The sequence below is a fragment of the Dasypus novemcinctus genome, chromosome 19, assembly GCF_030445035.2.
Source record: "Dasypus novemcinctus isolate mDasNov1 chromosome 19, mDasNov1.1.hap2, whole genome shotgun sequence".
NCBI lineage: Eukaryota > Metazoa > Chordata > Mammalia > Cingulata > Dasypodidae > Dasypus > Dasypus novemcinctus.
This window is the reverse complement of record NC_080691.1, coordinates 1,021,222-1,041,450: the sequence shown is the minus strand read 5'-3', so window position 1 is coordinate 1,041,450 and position 20,229 is coordinate 1,021,222. Positions and strand designations below refer to the sequence as shown.

The window sequence follows — 20,229 nt, the reverse complement described above, 5'->3', positions numbered from 1 at the left end:
CCACCTGCCTGAATGTTTTCTGGGCAATTTGTTCTTTGTACAAATGGAAGGAATTTTGCTGGTATCACCAAGCTAAGAAAAATTTGTCAGCTCTGTCAGCATTTAACCATCACTCCACATCATTCCAGTGGAAGTGTCAATATGGTGGACCACACTGGCTTACTGGATATTTTGCCTAGTGTCTCAAGGAAACTACATTATAGATAAGAGGGATAGAGTCCTCTGGCCATGGGAGACATCTTTTGAAGCCCAAGGACTTCCCAAACAGAGTGCCTCAACCTTGGGGAAGAAATGCTTCCTTTGTATTGAAAGCCTAAATGTCACCAGGCCATCCCCAGAAGAAGTTCCACATAACTACTGTTACAAAAGGTGGGATTTGATTCTAAGGATTGTTTCCTTTGAGCTCACCTGAACATAATGTTACAATGGGCAAAAACATTATTTCAGGACATGACAGAATAGCCTAATATATAATAACTGGTACTTACAGGGGGGCACACTGGAGAATCTAATATGCTGGGGAAGTCACAAGCACACCTAGAGACCATCTCCCAGGCTTGTCTACTCCCAATTCTATTGTGTATGCATGCCTCAGTATGTTTCCATTCCACAGCCTGGTGCATATGTTAGGTCTAATGGAAATGTCTGCTCATCCTTAAATGCAGAAACTGGAAATACTTAGCCCCAGATGCTTATCAGGGAGAGAACTTTCATTGCCAGATCCTCATGTGCTGTGGTGTATAAATATTGAACATTCAAACAGCATAAATCTCTCATCTCTAAGGAGAAGCATGCAGAATTGCCAACTTCTAATACTGGCATAAGAAGTTGGCCTTCCTGGAAAACTGGTCATGTTGGAATCTTTTGCCCTACTGTTTTGGACAATTTGGACACTTTGTTCTGTGAAAGGAATAAAGTGTTCATTTACTAAAAGTTGGGCCTGAGCCTGTTTCCCATTATGCACCATAGAGCAAATTACGCCACAGGTTTTAGTCTTGCAAGCAGAGTGCATGGGGTAGTACAGAATGGAGTGGGTGTTTTTTGTTTGTTTGTTTTGGCCATTCTTTTCATTGCTCTTGCATTCCTTTTTTAAAAGAGCATTTTGGACAAAACAGAACTGATGTCCTTGTGGGCTAAGCTGAAGTTTCACCCCTGCCCTACCAGAATGGGTAGAGATAATGGCCCACAGGTGGAGGACCTAGACATGTTGTTTCCATCCAATGGAGGAAGGGTGGCAATAAATGGGACTTTGAGAAATGTACCCAGGAATTCTAGGGAGTTAGCTGGATAGTGACACGCTGAGGTCAATGAGATTGGGATTTCAACTACCTGGAACACGTAGATGAGAACTCCAGTGGAGAACTTTGGGAAAAACATAAGCTAGAATAAGATCCACAGGCTCAGTAGGGACAATCTTCCTCTTCCAGTTCCCCTCCCCTCAATTGCCAAATATGGGGAGTAATGGGGGAGGAGCAAGTTGGAAAGATCTTGCCTCCACCTTCAAATGTGAGGGAAGAGTCTGGCCCCTGGAAGGTTTCTCTTAACCAAGACATGACTGAATTGAAAATAGCTGAGAATTATGGCCAAGAAACCCAATAATACGCCAGGATTGTAGGTCTTATGCCCCAGTGCTTATACAATTTGGGGGCAGTGAACAAAGCTTTATAGCATTGTTGGATACAGACATCCAAGTCACTATCATTCCAGTAGATGAAGAGGGGAGACCTTGGGCATTCCACAAGTATATGTGAATGTGAGGTTAGTGCCACCCTGTTCATTGGTCCATTTGGTTTCTGGCCACCTCTGTGGTCATGCTTCCTGCCACAGAATACATTGTAGCTATTGATATCCTGCTCCACTGCACACCCCAGGCATGACAACAAGTATAAGCTTCCCAATCCCAGCAAATTCTGGTTATCATGGTTGGGGGAGAGCTGGACACAACATCTCCCATTGCTCCCACATCTTTGCATTGTCCAACAGTGGCACTACTCCTTCCTGGTGGAGAAAGGGAACTCATAAAAGACCTTGCTTCTGCAGCTGTCCTCTGTTCCACTATCTCCACCTATAATAGCCTGTTGTGGCCATTGGAAAAAGCAAGTGGAGCATGGTAACTAATGGAAGACTTTTGGCATTTGACTGCAGAAATATTGCCTTTGGCACCTGCAGTACCAGACATTGTGACACTCTTGGAAACCATCATGGCTTCCCCTGATGTTTGATATGCAATTTTGATCTGGTGAATACACATTTTGCCTTCCCACTCTGAGAGGAAGATAAGATGAATTTTCTTTCCAATGGCAAGGCCTACAGTGGATCTTCATTGAACAGCCACATGGGTATTTAAACGCAACCACTATCTGCCATCAATGCGTGGGACAGGATTTGAGTAAGCTACACCTGCCCGAAGAACTCCAAGTGCTCCGTTATATTGATGATCTCATGTTGGTGGGCCAGTGTGAGGAACAAACTACCCAGGCACAGTATGCATTGCTAAGTGGGAATTGACAATTTAGTTTGGCCATAAATTCTAACAAGATGCAAGTTCCAGCTCAACAGGTGAATTTCTTTGGTGTTATATCAGCCCAAGGCAGCACTGGGTTCCTGAGGCAGTTCAAGAGTAATTAGTGTTCTTAAAGTCACCCACTTCCAGAAAGGAAGCCAGTGTTTCATTAGGCTATTTGTATATAGGTGCTGGCATATTCCATATCTTCACATCCTCCTGGCACCTCTATATTGGGTCATAGGGAAAGCAGAGCTACAGTGCTTTTATGCCATCAAGTTCCCAGACAAAACCCAGAATTTGTCCTTCAAAAGGAAACTTCTGATATGCTATTGGGCCTTGATGGAAATGGAAAAGGTAAGGATTACAGAGAGCTCTCAGATCCTCCTGAGTCTAGAAATCCTCATCAGATACTGGGTCCTGGGTAATCAGTACACTATCCAGGATGTGCCCAATGACAGGGAATCAATTAGTGGAAGTAGTAAATTAAAGACTGTTCTTGCCTGGGCCTCCAAAGAATGACATGCTTTCATGAAATGGTGGTAGAAGCATTCCTCAACAGCGATCCTGTTGTAATATGAGATGAAGGCCCTCCACTGCCCGCACTGGAATAGAGAGGGCCCCAGTTCAAGGAAGCCCACCAGGTGCTGTTTCACTGATGAATAAGCCAAGCTGAAGCCCTTGGCATCCCGTTGGCAGCAGCTGCTGTGTACATAGCCTCAGAAAGACAATAAGCCACTTATAGCATGGGAGAAAGTACCCCATGGGCTGAACTATGAGTGATGCATAATCCTAGAACACTTGGACCCAAGAACCCAAGCCCACGATGTATCTGTTTACTGCCTCATGGTGGTAATCAAACAATATCATGTCAGGAGCATGGGCAGAACATGATTGGAGAATCAAAAGTTCTCATGTGTGGCAAAGGGGCTTATGGAAACAACGGGCATTGTGGAAAGGCACAATCTATGTTACTCATGTTGATGTCAAGGACATGGAATATATAATGATAGACATCTATGGAATGTCATAACCAATGCAGGATCATCAAGATGCATTGCACGTCTAATGAGGCTGGAGATCCTGGTAGGAGAGAGTCTGAGGATAATTCCTCCCTGTAGGATCAGAATAATGAACTTTTCCTCAGTGACATCCATGAAATAACTGAATTTCTCATGACTCTTTCTGATGCTGGGTGGATCCATCAATGAACTAGACATGAAAATGCTGACAACATGATATTACAGCCCCAGGAACATGGAGTACCCTCTCATTAAATTTCTAGTATATAGAAATTGAAGTTTATTTTAACTCTGGACACTGTGACCTTAGTAAAGTTACTAATTACCTCTAAATATGTTTGCTAGTGGTTTCTGTATACCCAATCATGTCATCTGCAATAAAAAAGTTTTCTTTTCCAAGTTTTCTGATTTTTCTTTCCACTCTTTGATCTATTACACTAAATCCACCATTATATTGATACATAACTGAAGTGATGAGAGAAGACATCCTTTTCTTGGTCTCTATTTAGGGTAAAGTATTCTTGTCTCTCAATATTTAATAAAATATGAGGTGCAGGGGTGAAAACAGAAATATCTCTAGTAGTCCCAATTTCAAGAGGGAAGCATTTGGCAGTCTTTTAAAATTATGTATCTAGCTGTGAAGTACCTAGAGAGAAACTCCAGATTATACTTTTTCAAAATTAAGATCAGGGAATGGATTTCCACATCTGGACCCTCATAATGGCATTGCCTATGGGCCTTGTAGTTGTGGGAATCTATTCCTTATTTTATTATGAACAAGATGAGCTTCTGCAGTGGGCTCAGACTGATATTCCCTATTGGGTCATTAGAAATGGGCAAGGGGAACATTCCTGACTTCTGCTTGGCTCAGTGAATTGCTATCTCCCGGGCCCTCTTTTTTTTTAATTTTTTTTTAACAAATCAACTTTATTGGTATACATTAATAAAACAACAATTCATTTAAAGTGTACAACCAAAAAAAGTGCACAACCAGTGGTATTTGGTATAATCACATAGTTGTGTATTCATTACCTCAACCATCATTAGAACATTTTCATTATTTGAATAATAAATAAAAATTAATAAGGAAATTCCTCTCCCCTTTTTTTATATATTTTTAATTTTATTCATTTTGTAAAAATATTACATTAAAAAAATATGAGGTCCCATTCAACCCCACCACCACCACCCCACCACTCCCCCACCAGCAACACTCACTCCCATCATCATGACACATCCATTGCATTTGGTAAGTACATCTCTGGGCATCTCTGCACCTCATGGTCAATGGTCCACATCATAGCCCATACTCTCTCACATTCCATCCAGTGGGCCCTGGGAGGATTTACAATGTCTGGTGATTGTCCCTGAAGCACCTTACACACTGATACAGAATCTAGTCACTGAAATGAAGTACTTGTTCCTCTAAGATCAGAAACAAAACAACTATGTCTATTCTTATTTTTCAGATATTTAGTGACTGACCCAAATATCCATCTCTGACCCATTCAAGGTAGACCCATTCAAGGCACCTTATCCATTTACTTTAGAAGACCCCCAAATCAAAAATTTCACACATTCTTCTATTTCCAAACTTACAGCATTTCCACCACTGACCTTCATAACTCGGTGCTGAGATACCTGATCACTTGCCCAAATTCCTCAAACAATAGCCCTCATAGAAACAAGACATAAGATCCCTAATCACTGAATAAATGATTTTCCTTTGAAAACATTCTCCATTATGAATTTTCTGGGTCACCCCCAAGGAGTTCCATCCTTCTAGTAAAGATTTTTCTATCTTATTTCATGTTTTCTCGTTGGTTGTCTCAGGGGAAAAAATCTAATGAAAACTTTCCCACATAGAAGGCAACCATATGGTATCTCTCCAAAGTGAGTTTCATTGTATTGTTTGTGAACAGAGATTTCAATAAAGGCTACAGCACTTAAATGGCATTGATACGATTTACTTCTAATATGATTCTGCTTATGTCACTGAGTATTTTCCAAGTGGTATGCTGAAATATGGTTTGTTTCTCATGTTAATTAATGCATGTCGAGTCACTGGATCTGTAAGTGGAATCATCATGCAAATGACATTTAAAGGAATTATTATGGGTGCAAGATCTCTACTTTGGGGAATTAAATGAAAGACTACAAAATATTCATCCACATACACGAAAGTCTTCATGTCCCTACATATGAATCCTAGACTATTCTCTAGTGATAGTATCCAACAAAAATCTTGCCCATGTTAGTTTCATATACACTATTCTGCATACATGGAGATTTGCTTTATTATAGCACCTCAATTGCAGAGCCATCTAATCAAGTTTGTGATTCAAGGTGTTTTCAAGTTTATGTATGTGAATGATGTTTACGCAATTGTCTTTTTATAAGAAATCATTAGAGTTTCTCATTTGGTTTAATTTTTCCCTAATTTCAAACTATTAGAGATTTTTGATGGATTAACATTAATCCCTAAATATTTTATTTTTTATTCAATTCTCTCTCTTAAAAGATACATAGATCACAAAAAAGTTACATTAAAAAATATAAGAGGTTGCCACATACCCCACCCCACACACCCCCACTCCTCCCACATTAACAACCTCTTTCATCATTGTGGCACAGTCATTGCATTTAGTGACTATATTTTGAAGCACTGCTGCACCACATAGATTATAGTTACATTGTAGATTACACTCTCCCCCAGTCCATTCAGTGGGGTTATGGCAGGTTATATAATGTCCAGCATCTGTCCCTGCAATATCATTTAGGACAACTCCAAGTTCCAAAAATGCCCCACATCTCATCTCCTCTTCCCTCTCCCTCCCCTCAGCAATACCATGGCCACTTTCTCCAGATCAGTGCTACAGTTTCTTCCATTACTAGTCACAATAGTTCTATAGTAGAATACCAGTAAGTTCACTCTAATCCCTAAATAAATTACAGTTTGTTGATTGTACTGAATTCCTAATTCATTCCATCCCTAGGAAACTGTTTGGAAAACTAGAGTGCTCTCCATTGATGCTTACTGATGACATGATGTTAGAAGTGTCTTTCCCGCCAAAAGGTTGCATTAGCATCATTTCTTGTTTCTTAAAGCCATTTCACCTTTTGGTAAAAATTGTAGGGGCCTTGACAATGCATTTGCCTGGGCTCTTTTTTTTTTTTTTTTTTTTGGCCTGGGCTCTTAATAGCCAGTGAATGTCTGGGTAATGTGCACTTGCTATCCTCACTGCACCTTTAGGAGTTTACAATGATTTTGAAATTTCTCACTGGACAAGTTGCCACAATCTATATTACGAGGCAAAAAGTATTTTATCCAGGGAATTCATGACCTGGGTTTGCCTCTTTTGACAGATTGTTGTGATCTTGGCTTGAGTTAAGATAGGGAAAACATAATTAGAAATCTATCAATCATATTAGGAAAATTTACTGAATCTACTGCCAGGGCCAGAACTGTACCACAGCAGTCTTCAGATTCATTCTCTAAACTTCTTTTAGAAAATAGCATTGCCAAACTTGATTATATATTAGCTGAACAAGGACTCGTTTTTGACATTGATAGCTGGAAAATATGCTTACTAAAAATTTCTTCCCTTAAGCAGCTCAGAAAATTCTAATACACTAATTCATCTGGTTTTCTATTAATCTAATTTTAGAAGTTTACTCTTTGCACTTAGTTCCCCAAAGGATATTAAACAGAAATTCTCAATTTTGTTTACAGGAATAAGATAATGTCTCACAGGGAGCTGTACAGAACATATGTCCAGGGTGCATGGTAATGTTTGGATATACTCATAGTGGCAACAATTAAAAACCACAGCAGGGGGGGTACTGGGTTCCTGGCCAGTGGTGCTCTGTCGTGGTCCCTAGGGGAGCAGCGACAGTCTCCCAGGTGCAGCAGAGGGACCGGGAGGGAGTGAGGGTTCAACAGTGAGCCCCTGATGCTAATGACTATGCTTGTGAGCTGATAAGCCTAAAATAAGAACAAGGCCTAGAGCAACATTGTGCCTGGGAATTTCCTCCTGTCAGCCTTCATGTTACTCAAATGTGGCCAGTCTCGAAGCCAAACTCAGCATGTAAATGCAATGCCTTCCCCCCAGCGTGGGACATGACACCCGGGGATGAGCCTCCCTGGCACCGAGGGACCACTATCAACTACCAACTGATGGTGCAACTGGAAAATGACCTTAAACGGAAGGTTCAATGCGGATCAGCAGAATATCCCTGTCTACATAAAATAACATGACTTTAAAATGCTGTTTGACCTAAAGTAAGGGGGAAATGGAAAGGAGAAATGAGTTTATATGGCTACGAGTTTCTAAAAAAGAGTCTGGAGGCTGGCAGAAGGATTGCCCTCATGCACAACTGAGCAGAGTCAGAGAGACAGATAAAGCAGATGCAACCCCCAGATATTGGTTCCTTTGAGGGCTAAAGAGACCCATGGGAGTTATGGTCATGGCCGATGGGGTTAACTACCAGGTCAGATGGCCCCTCTTTGGAAATGGTGTTTATGTGTGATGAATCTGGACTCAGATGGGCTCTTCCTTCATAAGACTTTCATGCTAATGTGCTGGAGGTGCAGTTAATGTTGGGGTTTAAGATATATTTAGGGGATTTGAATCTCTGGACTGACAATGTGATAGCCAGGTCCTGAGCCTCAACAGACTCCAGCACCTACAATCTGATTTATTGGACTTACCACACTCAGCTAAGATGGAGTTGAAGAAGGACAACCACCACACCATGGAGCCTAGAGTGATTACAACTGAAAGTGGGAGGATTGCATCCAACATCCATGTGGAATCTGAGCCTCCCCTTGACATAGAGGTGCAATGGACACAACCAATCCAATGTCCACATAGAAGAGGTGGCATTGGATTGGGAAAAGTGGACATGGTGGCTGATGGGTAAGAGGAAAGGCAGGAAGAGATGAGAGGTGGAGGCGTCTTTGGGACATGGAGCTGCCCTGGATGGTGCTTCAGAGGCAATCACCGGACATTGTAAATCCTCACAGGGCCCACTGGATGGAATGGAGGAGAGTATGGGCCATGATGTGGACCATTGACTATGAGGTGCAGAGGTGCCCAAAGATGTACTTCCCAAATCCAGTGGATGTGTCATGATGATGGGAATGAGTGTTGCTGGGGGGGGGGGGGAGAGGTGGGGTGGGAGGGTGGGGTTGAATGGGACCTCACATATATATTTTTAATGTAATATTATTACAAAGTCAATAAAAAAAAAAAAGATAATGTCTCAAAGCAAAACCAGGGAGAATGGTGTCAGAAGAACCCAGTAAATCGGTAACTATCCTCAGAGGCCAAAATTACTTGATATTCTTTAATGGTTGGCTGAGAAAGGAGTCATAGAAACCTTGGACTAGGCACCTGCACATCAATATCTAAACTGTGGATTTTTAGCTGGTGAAGGGCATGTTTAATATGCTTGAGACAATGCAGTAGTGAGTCTATACATATACTTATAAAGCTCCTGGAAGCATCACTTTATTTTTTAATTTTTTAACTTGTGTTTTTCTCACCTACCCCATTTTCTTTTTACTTTGCCTATTAAAACTCTAGCTTCCATTCTCACTGAACTGGTTTGGAGAAGAGTTCTGCAGGTCCTTGCTTGCGCACTTGCAATAAATCACCTTCTCTCTGAGAGATGTCTTTCTCCTCTGTCCACCATATCTGGCATTGGAAATTTCTTCTATTGGAAATAGCTCTGCTTGTGGTAACAACATTGCCAAAACTACCTATTGTATTTGTGTAAATACCTCTGGGGATGTTGAGGCAGGATTGTAAGAAAAATGGAACAAGTATAGGCCTGCAGGACTCTTACAAAAGGAAGTCAGAAGAGAACCCTGTCAGGGGGTGGTGTGGTGGGTCAGCATCTGCCCCTAACCCCACTGCCAACCCTGGTACCTTAGCTCAGTGCTGCAAGGGCCTTTTGGAGGAAGTCCATCCACATACAACAAAGACCTGGGAGGTGTGAGTGGAGGCTCTGCCTATTGTACCAAGTGCTTCTGCCTGAGCACCAGCTTATGGAATCCCACCTCTACCCACATCCAGTTCAATCTGCTTGTCCAAAGAGCTGATCCCAGTTCCCAGGTCCAAGGGCATTCCTTCACAAGTGGTGATACATCCAGACAGCCTGCCTCCAAGCCCAGGACCTGTCAGTCTCCATCTGGACCCTTGGCTGTGGTTTCCAGTTACACCAGAACTGATTGGATACCTGATTTGTCTCCAACTGCTGGGTTTACGGACTGTTGCATGGATGGATCAGGCAGGACCTTGGTGCTTGTAACTCTCACATCCCCAATATGCTGAGGGAACATTGACTTTCAATGTTAGGCAGTTCCCAGTTTAGATCCGAGGGCCAAAGACTGAGCCAGGTATGGGACAGGTGCTGTGCTCACCCAAAGCCAGCCAATAGCAGGAATGTTGTGGACCCATCCACTGTATCCTAGGTGGGAAGAATACACCCAGTGAGATTTTAGGCAAGGGGACAGCCCAGACTGGCCTGGCTAGAGAAGAAATGTTCCAGGGAGCTGGGCTGAAAACAAGACATTTGGCTTCCAGTTCACCCTGGCCTGGTATACTCAGTCAAATCCCTTGGCTAGACCTGGCAGTAAAGGCCACAAGTGCTAGATGGCTGCCAGCTGTGGGAGTCAGCAGGAGTGCTGGCAGTTCTGGTTGAATGGTTGAGGAATACAGGGTGGACATGGGGCATGCATGGCCTGGGAAAGAGTGTGTGTATGGATGTTGGGTGGGGTTGGGAGGCCCTTCTAGGGACTGAGCCAAGATGGCTGGCAGGGCAGGGAAGGGCACACCCCCTGAGGATGTATGACTTGGTGGGATTTTAGAAGCAAAACAGAGGACCTCCTCTTTGTAACCAGCCTGGCGAAGTGCCCATCACCCTGGGTTGTCCTTGGACTCTGAATGGGTAGTCAGACACTACCAGTGTGGTCTCACACCCTGGCTTGCCCCTTTCCCAAACATGTCACCTGAGGATGTGGGTGCAAGCTGAGTAGGAGGTATAATGCTGCTCCAGGATGCCCCTGTGGCTGTTGGCAACCAGCAGGGGACAGGCACTGGGTGATCACAGTCCCTGATGCTGGGTGAGTCTTCACAGCACTGTCCAGTGCAGACTCTTGAAGGTCCAGGCCATGGAAACCACAGTTTTCTGCACTACCACCCTGAACGTGACTGATGTCTCTAATCTCTGATGCAAAGCTGGGTTGGGCCTGATTAGTACTCAGATGGGAGTCCATCTGGGAATGTCAGGTGTTTTTGTTAGCTGCATTTCACTCTATCCCTCTTCTTTAGGTCACCACCACCCAGAGAATTGACTTCTCTAGCCAGCACTTCATGTTCCTTCCCCCACCTGCATGGTCATCTCCACCTTAACCCTGCAGCACAGACAGGTGGTTGCATCCTAGCCCTTCCATAGATCTCCCAGTCTGCACAAGCTGAGGCCTGGCAAGGAGAGTGGAGACCCAGACTTCTGAGCCCAAGACCCCTCACCTGCTAAATTCCTTTTCAGCCAACAGGCCCCTTACCTCTTGGCACCAGGTGCCCTCCTTGGCCTTCTCTGTCTTCCCTGGAACAATAGGGATAAGCCAAGGGCACACAACTTCCCTTTGCCCCTGAACCCCATCCCACACTCTCCCCATGTTCGTAGAATGCTCTGGCTCTGGGTGTCTAGGTTCTTGGCTATGTTATCTAAAAGAACTTAAGGACATGACATAGGGTAGGCAAGAGAGTAAAGAGTTTATTGAGAAGGGAAGCAGACTTGGCCCAAGGGATAGGGTGTCTGCCTACCACATGGGAGATCTGCAGTTCAAACCCTGGGCCTCCTTGACCTGTGTGGAGCTGGCCCATGTGCCGTGCTGATGCATGCAAGGAGTGCTGTGCCATGCAGGAGTGTCCCACGCGTAGGGAAGCCCTGTGTGCAAGGAGTGAGCCCTGTAAGGAGAGCTGCCCAGCACAAAAGAAAGTTCACTCTGCCCAGGAATGGCACCACACACACGGAGAGCTGACACAGCAAGATGACGCAACAAAAAGAAACACAGATTCCCGGTGCTGCTGATAAGGAGAGAAGCGGTGGCAGAAGAACACACAGCAAATGGACACAGAGAGCAGACAACTGCGGGGGGAGGGAGGGGGGATAAATAAATTTTAAAATCTTTTTTAAAAAAAGTTTATTGGGAAATAAAACTAGAAATGAGATAAGTACACAATCCGAGATATGGGTGTGGGCATGCTACATGGTGAGATGTGAAGTTAGGCTTTTTTAAAAACTTTCCTCCTCCCTTTTCCTAATGTTGGGGGGTTGTCCCAGCTGTTTGCTGTTCTGATTGGATGCCACACCCATTAGCTCTCAGGGGACCAATGGAGAAACCTGTTATTTGAGTTACCTGGGGATTCTCCTTGACCCTAAACCTTATGGCAAGGGTTTAGCTGGGATCTTTCCAGCTTTTTTTACAGAAGAAGAGGGTTTCTTGGCAGTGTCTATGGACATGTTCTCTGCCAGGTCCCAGCTGCTTTCCCTCTTTTTCTATACTAACATGCCTCAAGCTCCCCCTCAGAGAACTTACACCCTTGTTGTTAAGGAGGAGCAGAAGGACAATGGTCATTCTTCTGTAGCTGTCTCCTGCTTGTTAGGGGGAGTAGCCCCTGCCTGACTGGGTATAAAATCCTTTGACTATTCTATTGAGGTTGAGGGAAGACAGGTCTGGCACCAAGGTGGGAACTCGATAAAATCCCCACGTAACTAATATTTTTTCCTGGAGGGTGTTGATCCTGAAAGAAATAAACTTAGTTAGATTTTAAGTTACACTGTCCTACTAAAAGGATAAAGAAGATGGTGGTAAGTGGGTCCAAAAAGGGACCAGCCATCACATACTGGACCAGAAGTGTGAGAAATGCCAGGTGCCTTCAGAGGCTGCATCCTCCAGAGGTGGATGAGAAACAGCATTTGCCCTTGAGTTCTTTTATGCAGTTTTTTTTTTTAACTCGAGAGAGAGATTGTGGTAGACCTGCTGGGTTTGGTATAAATTCCCAACCCCAGTTCCTGTGGTGGTAGTTATGCCTTGGATAACCACCTGTGCTAGGAGAGGTGTGAAGAGAGGCACTGCCTTAGACATAAGCTCATAAAGACAATATAGGCACCTGCTGGGGTTGGTGTATATCCAGGAGACTTGAATCTCTGGACTGTCCATGTGCCAGCTGGACCCTGAGCCTCAGCAGAGTTGCAACTCCCACTCTCCAGTTCGTTGGACTTACCGATGTCAGCTAATAGGGAAGTGAAGGTCATCAACCACCACACTAGGGAACCTGGAGTGCCTAGAACTGCAAGCAGGAGAATTGCATCCATCAACCATATGGATCTAAGCCCCCTCTTGATATAGAGGTGGAGTGGACATCACCTACCCAGGGTCCACACGATGGAGGAATAAAATATGGATTAGGGTGAACTCTTCTGAGCCTTGGGACTCAGGGATTGAAGGCTCCTGGGTATACACCAACCCCAGCACCAACCACGGGTTCAGAAAAAGTGACAGAAGAGGCACATGTAGAAAGGTCATGTTTGAGTCCAACACCATCACACTCAGGAATACAAATTCCAAAGTAGGGCCCACTGGCAAAGCATTGAAATCCAGAGCCAACGGTCATGACTGTAGAACCTGTGTGTCTCTATAGCCCTCAGGAGCACCACTACCTGGGGTTGTATCTACTTTGGCTGTCTCTGGGATCCTGCTGAGGTGTGCATAAGCACGACTTCTTTGATGACCTGACTCTTTTTTGAAGACACTTCACCATATAAACTACTTCATTTTCCTATTAATTGAACTTGGCAATATATTAGGCTTCATCTTTGAAGAAGTGTTGGACCACAAAGGGGTTCAACTATGGCAGGGGAGGAACACCAGTGTGGGATGTTATTGATGGGTTGGGAGGGAGATCTCCAGGGCATGTATATTGGGTACCTAAAAATGTTCAGATATATGTTAAGTATTTTCATAGTAGTTACAGTTACAAATGCCAACTGAGGGAGTGCTGAATTCCTAGCCGGAGGAGCTCTGTCACATTCCCCAATGGAACAGCAACAATCTATATGTACAAGGGCAAAGATCAGTGAAGAAGGATGCTCCAATGACGAGTCCTTTAATTTATTTTATTAGTATTCTATAACCTTATAAAGATTACATGTAAGCTAAAAAAATTTGAAACCATTATAGTTTTTGCAAGAAATGTTCTTTTTCTTTCCTCCACAGGAACAATGGACTAAGATCCCATCTATTACACATGCTGTACCTGTGTTACCATTCCCTAACATCCATGGGATCCAGACAGAGAGGGCAATTTGAGCCCACACATGGTACATACAGAAACATGATGATTATATGCTAAGCTAACCTGTTCAGCAAAGCACCCCCTTCCTCCTTCTTGGCACTTACACTTTTAGGAAGCTAGATATGGAGTACCAGGATGGAATTAAAAATATTCACACTCTTTGGAACTTTGGGACATAGTGTGCTAATACTCATTCCTGTCCTCTGTAAGACACTGCCCACCTGCCTTGCCAGCCTGGTAGTCCAGACCACCAGGAGAGGTGCCTCATGAGCTTACTTCCCCTGCAAGGAGCCCCCAACACACACTTTGGATCTTGTGGTACATACATCTACTGACATCATTGTTTTCTCACTTTCTCTGCTGCCTTGCTCTTATATTTTTTGACATGGATTGTCCCTAATGAGACCCCATGGTAAAGGGAAACTGCTAATCTGCCAGAGCCCAGGCTAAAGTTCCAGATGCTGTTTCTGTTTCTGTCACTTGAGAAATGGACACGATCTCTGCAAGAACTGCCTAGACATTAGTCCTCTTTGAATTAATGTTTATCAGGAAAGAGAGCCAACTTGGAGGGCCAAGGCCTCTGGAGGTGAACAGGCTCAGTGATCCACCCAGAAAAGCAAAGATGGTACATCCTAGACAATTAACTACATTTAAAGGGTATCTGTCTGCAAAGGCTGTGCAGGAGTATTCCTACAAGCACAGCTCATTTCCAAAAGAAGGATCTGCCTGATCTGGTGCTACAAGGGAGAAATATGCCTTGCAATGAGAAATTGATTTATTGCAAGTACACAAGAAAGTATTGGGGGAATCTTCCCAAAAGCAGTTAAAATGAAAATGGTAGCTAGCATTTTTATAGGCAAAAAAAGAGAAAAGGTGTAGGTGAAAAGAACAACAAGGAAAAAAAGTGATGCTGTGATGCCAGTGGTGTTGTGAGGAGGGTACATGCAATTTGTCAGTACTGCATTGTCTCATGCATGTTCAATTATCCTTGATTTCAGTGGCCAATAAACACAGTTTAGATATTGTTATGCCAATTGCTGAAGGATATCAAGCCTTTTGTTCCTGAGAGAAGCTATAGTTTCCTGGGTGCACCTGACACCATTCTGTCTGGTTTTACTTTGAGACATGATCTTATTTCTGTAAACAAAAATGAGAAAATCTTGCTAATATCCTTCAGAAACTAAGTACAAAGGTTAAACTTCTAAAATTAGATTAATAGAAAACTTGCTTAGTGTATTAGAATTTTCAGTTTCATAAGTGAAGACATTTTTAGTGAGCACATTTTCCCAGCTATCAAATCCCCCCTTTTTTACACTTTTCTTATTCTTAAGATGTATTTTGTAAATATTCCTCATATAAGGAAAATGGGTGATGGTCTTATCTTCTGTTGTTATTTTCTGCTGTTTAGGGGTAAAGAAAATTTCATATCACTTTGGAGGATGCTCTGCACATAAACTCACAACGAGAATATAGGCAACAAAAAGAAATGCATATGACAAGCACAATAAAGCCACCATTTAAGAAAGCCATTCTTTTAGCTCATAAACAAGGTCATTACTACTTAAAAAATGAGTCAAGTTTGCCAAAACTTTTAACATGTTCAATACTGTGATCCAGGATAGAGAAGATACTATATTCATCAGGTACAGTACTTAACACTAAGCAACACATAAGTTTCTCTTTGAGGCAGTTAATCTATCTATGCTCCTGGTTTACAATCTCATACATGTCTGTCCATGGAAGCAGGCCATCAAGCAAATTGTGCCTGTTTAGGTTTTACTCACATTACTATGGTAACTACTCCTCCACTTAGTATGTTCCTCACACAGCCAGCATAATGCACCACTATTGGTCCTAGAGAGCAAGCCATCTCTGGCTGACAGAGCTGCAGGTGTCTGAAGCAACAACGTAGTTGTAGCTACTTCAGGAGTAGGAGTAGGTGATGTAGCAGATACTTTTATTGTTTTCAGAGTCATAGTGACCAATATAGACAATTTATCAAATAGAGAGGCACCATGCACAGCGATAGGGACCTTGTTTAAATGCACAAGATAGTTTGGCAACACTGAAACCATCTCTTTCAATGTATAACACATCAAATGAACTTAACTATTTTAGTACAATCTTTTTTCAATAATGTGAAATTAAAAGATACTTTTCAGGGTTTTAATTTGAGAAAGCAAAATTTTAAATGTTATGTTTGAACATTATGTTATTTTGAAAGTTAGAAGACTTGTTTCTCTAAAACAACAAATGACATAAGGTTAAAGTACAAGAAGCTATTTTGATAAAATAGACTTTCTGCTTTGTATATGGATTATTGAGGAGAAAACTCTTTATAACCTTTTATTAAACAAACTAATTATTTTTTATTTATTTTTAATTCATTTTTTAATATTACATTCAAAAAATATGAGGTCCCCATGTATCCCCCACACCCTCACCCCACTACTCCCCCCATAGCAATGTTCTCCTCCATCATCATGACACATTCAATGCATTTGGTGAATACATCTCTGAGCACTGCTGCACCTCATGGTCAATGGTCCACACCATAGCACACACTCTCCCACAGTACAAACAATGGGCCATGGGAGGACATACAATGTCCAGTAACTGTCCATGGAGCACCACCCAGGACAACTCCAACCTGCAAAAATGCCCCCACATCACATCTCTTCCTCCCAGTCCCAACCACCAGCAGCCACCATGGCCATTTTCTCCACACCAATGCCACATTTTCTTCGATTACTAATCATAATAGTTCATGAATAGAATATCAGTAAGTCCACTCTAATCCATACTCTATTCCTCCATCCTGTGGACCTTAGAATGGTTGTGTCCAGTCCATATTTGTATCAAGAGGGGGCTTAGATTCCACATGGATGATGGATGCAATTCTCCTGCTTTCAGTTGTAGGCACTCTTGGCTCCCTGGTGTGGTGGTTGACTTTCTTCACCTCCATGTTAGCTGAGTGGGGTAAGTCAAATAAACCAGTGTGTAGGAGCTGAAGTCTCTTGAGGCTCAGGGCCTGGCTATCACATGGTCAGTCCAGAGATTCAGGTACCCTGGGTATATAATAAACCCCAGCACCAACTACAGTTCTGGTAAAAGTAACAGGAGAGGCTTGTGAACAAAGATCACATCTGAATCCAGCTCCATCATGCAGAAACACAAACTCCAAACTAGGGCCAATGGACATGGCACTGAACTCCATCTGCCATGACCATAGAACCTGTGGGTACCTATAGCCCTCAGAAGAACCAATACCTATGGTTGTACCTACTTTATCTGTCTCTGGGACTCTGCTCAGTTGTGCATAAGGGCAACCCCTCTGATAACCTCCAGGCACTTCTTGGAGACTCATAGCCATATAAACTCATTTGTCCTTTGCGGTCACCCCTCGGGCTGAAGTGTGGTTTGCTGGCCTGGCGGGGGAGCAGCCGCGGCAGGCCAAGCCGCTGCCCCCATAATAGGGTGGCTGGTTGGACTCACCGCCACCCCTGAAGGGAGCTCGGCATGGGTGCAGAGTGCCCTCGGGTCTCCCCTTCTCGGCAGCCATGCTTCCGCGGCCGCCCCTCCTCCCAGATAGCGCCACACGATGCCTTCTTTCTCCCTGCGCAGGCGCAGGGCGGAAAATTCCAGTCTGCCCTTTTCCCCTCCCCCGACAGCAGCAACAGCCAGGCGTGGGCGGAGAAATCCAGTCTGCCCTTTTCCCCTCCCCCGACAGCAGCAACAGCCAGGCATGGGCGGGAAACTCCAGTCTGCCCTCCACCCCAGCAACAGCAGCCACCAATCCCTAAACCCTGCCCCTTCCCCCAGCAACAGCGACAGCCAATCCCTAACCACCACCCCTCCCCCATCCAGTACCGCCCACTGACCTTTCACTGGCAACCAATCAGAACAGGGCATGACTTCGACCAATCAGCCTTACCCAGCCCCTATAAAACTGTTGCCTCTCCCTCAATAAAGTGGACTTGCGTGTTTACCTTGTCTCCACGGTAGTTCTTCTGCTGTGCGCCCTCCAGTCCTGAGAGCCCCCGACAAGGGCCTGGCCTCCCTTGTCCCCAGTTCGTCACCTGCTTCTCCGGGCGACCCCTTCGTCGCCAGCTTCTCCGGGCGACCCCTTCGTCGCTGGCTTCGCCGGGCGACCCCGTCAGCCGAACCGCGCAACCCCTTGTGAGACCGATCCCTCGTCTGCTGCCGGAACTACCCCTCGTCCCAAGCGGGACCGACCCCTTGTCCAGAGCTGGACCGACCCCTCGTCCGCAGCCAGACCCCACCTCTACCGACCGAGCAAGCCGCCGCAGTCCTTTCCATTTCCCCCTTTTCATCAGGTCAAAAAGCATTTTTAACTCCTGGTATTATATGTAGATTAAGATATTTTGCTGGTCCGAGTTGACCCTTTAATTCAAGGTCATTTTCTAGTTACATCATCAGCTGGTACTTGGTAGTAATCCCTCAGCACCAGGGAGGCTCATCCCCAGGAGTCATGTCTCATGCTGGGGGGAAGGAAACATATTTACGTGCTGAGTTTGGCTTCAAGACTGGCCACATTTGAGCTACACGGAAGCTCTCAGGAGGTAACTCTTAGGCACCCTGCAGCTCTAGGCCTTGTTCTTAATTCAAGTGCACAGGCTTACATGTATAGTCATTAGAATCAAGGGCTCATTGTGGGACATTCCTTCTTTTATGGTCTTTGCTATTGCACTTACGGGATTGTTGCTGTTCCCTTAGAGACTGTGTTAGAGCTCCCCTGGCTAGGAAGTCAGCACTCCCTCAGTTGTTTTTAAGTGTAACCACTATGAAAATATCCAAACATTTTAAAGTACCCTGGATATATGCCCTGGAGAAATCCTTGCCAACCAAGTGTCCCCTGTCAATAACATCCCACACCAGTATTCCTCCCCTGCCATTGTTGAACCTCTCTGTGATCCAAAACTTCTTCATAAGTAAAGCCCAATATATTGCCAGGCTCCATTAATAGTAAAATGGAATATAGTGATGAGATTAAAGGTTAGATATAGAATATATATTAATTTAGATAAATTAAGGTAAAAATAAATTGGGGTATCAAAAAATTTAAAAAATGCAAAAGCTTTGTTTTTGATGTTTTGCCTTCCATCACTGCAATAAGTGTTGCCCTGTATGCAAATTGACAAGGCAACTCCTTTCATCTTTTTCTCAGTGTCTACGTCCTTTCTTTTTCTTTTCCTAGTTATTAAGCTTATCTTCACAAAAGTTTTAGATCACAGTAATTCATATATCCAATATACAGTACTCCCACATATCCAACATAAACCCTTTTCCCTTCCACAGCATTAATCTTTTTACATATTCATACTATATTTACTGAAACTGGTGTACAGATATTGAGACAATAGCTTTCAAGCAAGGTAACATTTGGGTTTACAATGTGGTTTATATTTTATAATTTTCTAAATTTTTAGTTATCGTATGTTATAAAGTATGATTTATATTTTCGCCTATCAGCCCCAATATATATTTTTGGTGTAATTTAACATGTCTTATGTCCATCCTTGCATAATCCTGTGGAACACACAGTTACATTGATTCCATCTATTCAATACCTCTCTCCCCCTCCCCTTAGGGCCCACATTGATAGTCAATCTTCATTGCTTGAAGGGCCATTTTCAGAGAAACTTGCAACAGTGTTTAGGGCTTGACATGCTCAACTGCCCTAATGCATTAGGAGCCGCCATTTCTCTTGAGATATACAATTCCCTATATTTGAGAACATCAGTTTTCCGCAGGATGTGAGTATACCTTCATTCTCATTATATGGGTCTCTATCCAATGATATAACCCACTATGGCAAAATGAGCACTCACACCTTCCCTAGGAGCCTGTCCTGCATCAGATTATCCCCTTTAAGCATCTTAAACAGGTAACCTTCCTTATATTTTTGAATAAGTTTTCTCAGCATTATAATCTCAACCAAATACCTGACAATTTCCTATGTTGATGTGTTGCCCCACCCTCCCCCCAATTTCTTGGGCAATATTACCCATCCTCCCATCCCTAGGTGCCCTCAAGCCCACAAAACCCCAACCAAAGGTAACCAACCCTATGCCCACATTCTATCCCTTCCTTGTACAAATACTTATATCCTGCTTATCATAGATTTCACCCATGTAGGTGTCAGCTTACATCCTTCCTCTACCCCCCAATTTCCTGTAAGCCTATCATCCAGTCTCTAGCTCTCTGAGGCAGCTTGGTTTATTTATTTCATATAATTGAGGTCATGTATTATTTGTCCTTCAATGCCTGGGTGACTTCACTCAACATAAAGTTCTCAAGATTCATCCATGTTATC

The 20,229-nt window shown here is 43.6% G+C and overlaps 1 protein-coding gene across 1 annotated transcript in view; it reads left to right on the top strand.

Annotated features, from left to right (window-relative positions):
* The window catches only part of LOC101444968 (putative zinc finger protein 705B), a 63,586-nt gene extending 47,322 nt beyond the window's left edge, over nt 1-16,264 (top strand). Inside the window, exon 6 of the mRNA XM_071209696.1 lies at nt 13,814-16,264. Within this exon, the coding sequence (XP_071065797.1) occupies nt 13,814-13,906 (93 nt within the window). The 3' untranslated portion in view covers nt 13,907-16,264. The remainder of the gene's footprint in view (nt 1-13,813) is intronic.
* The last annotated feature ends 3,965 nt before the right edge of the window (nt 16,265-20,229 follow it).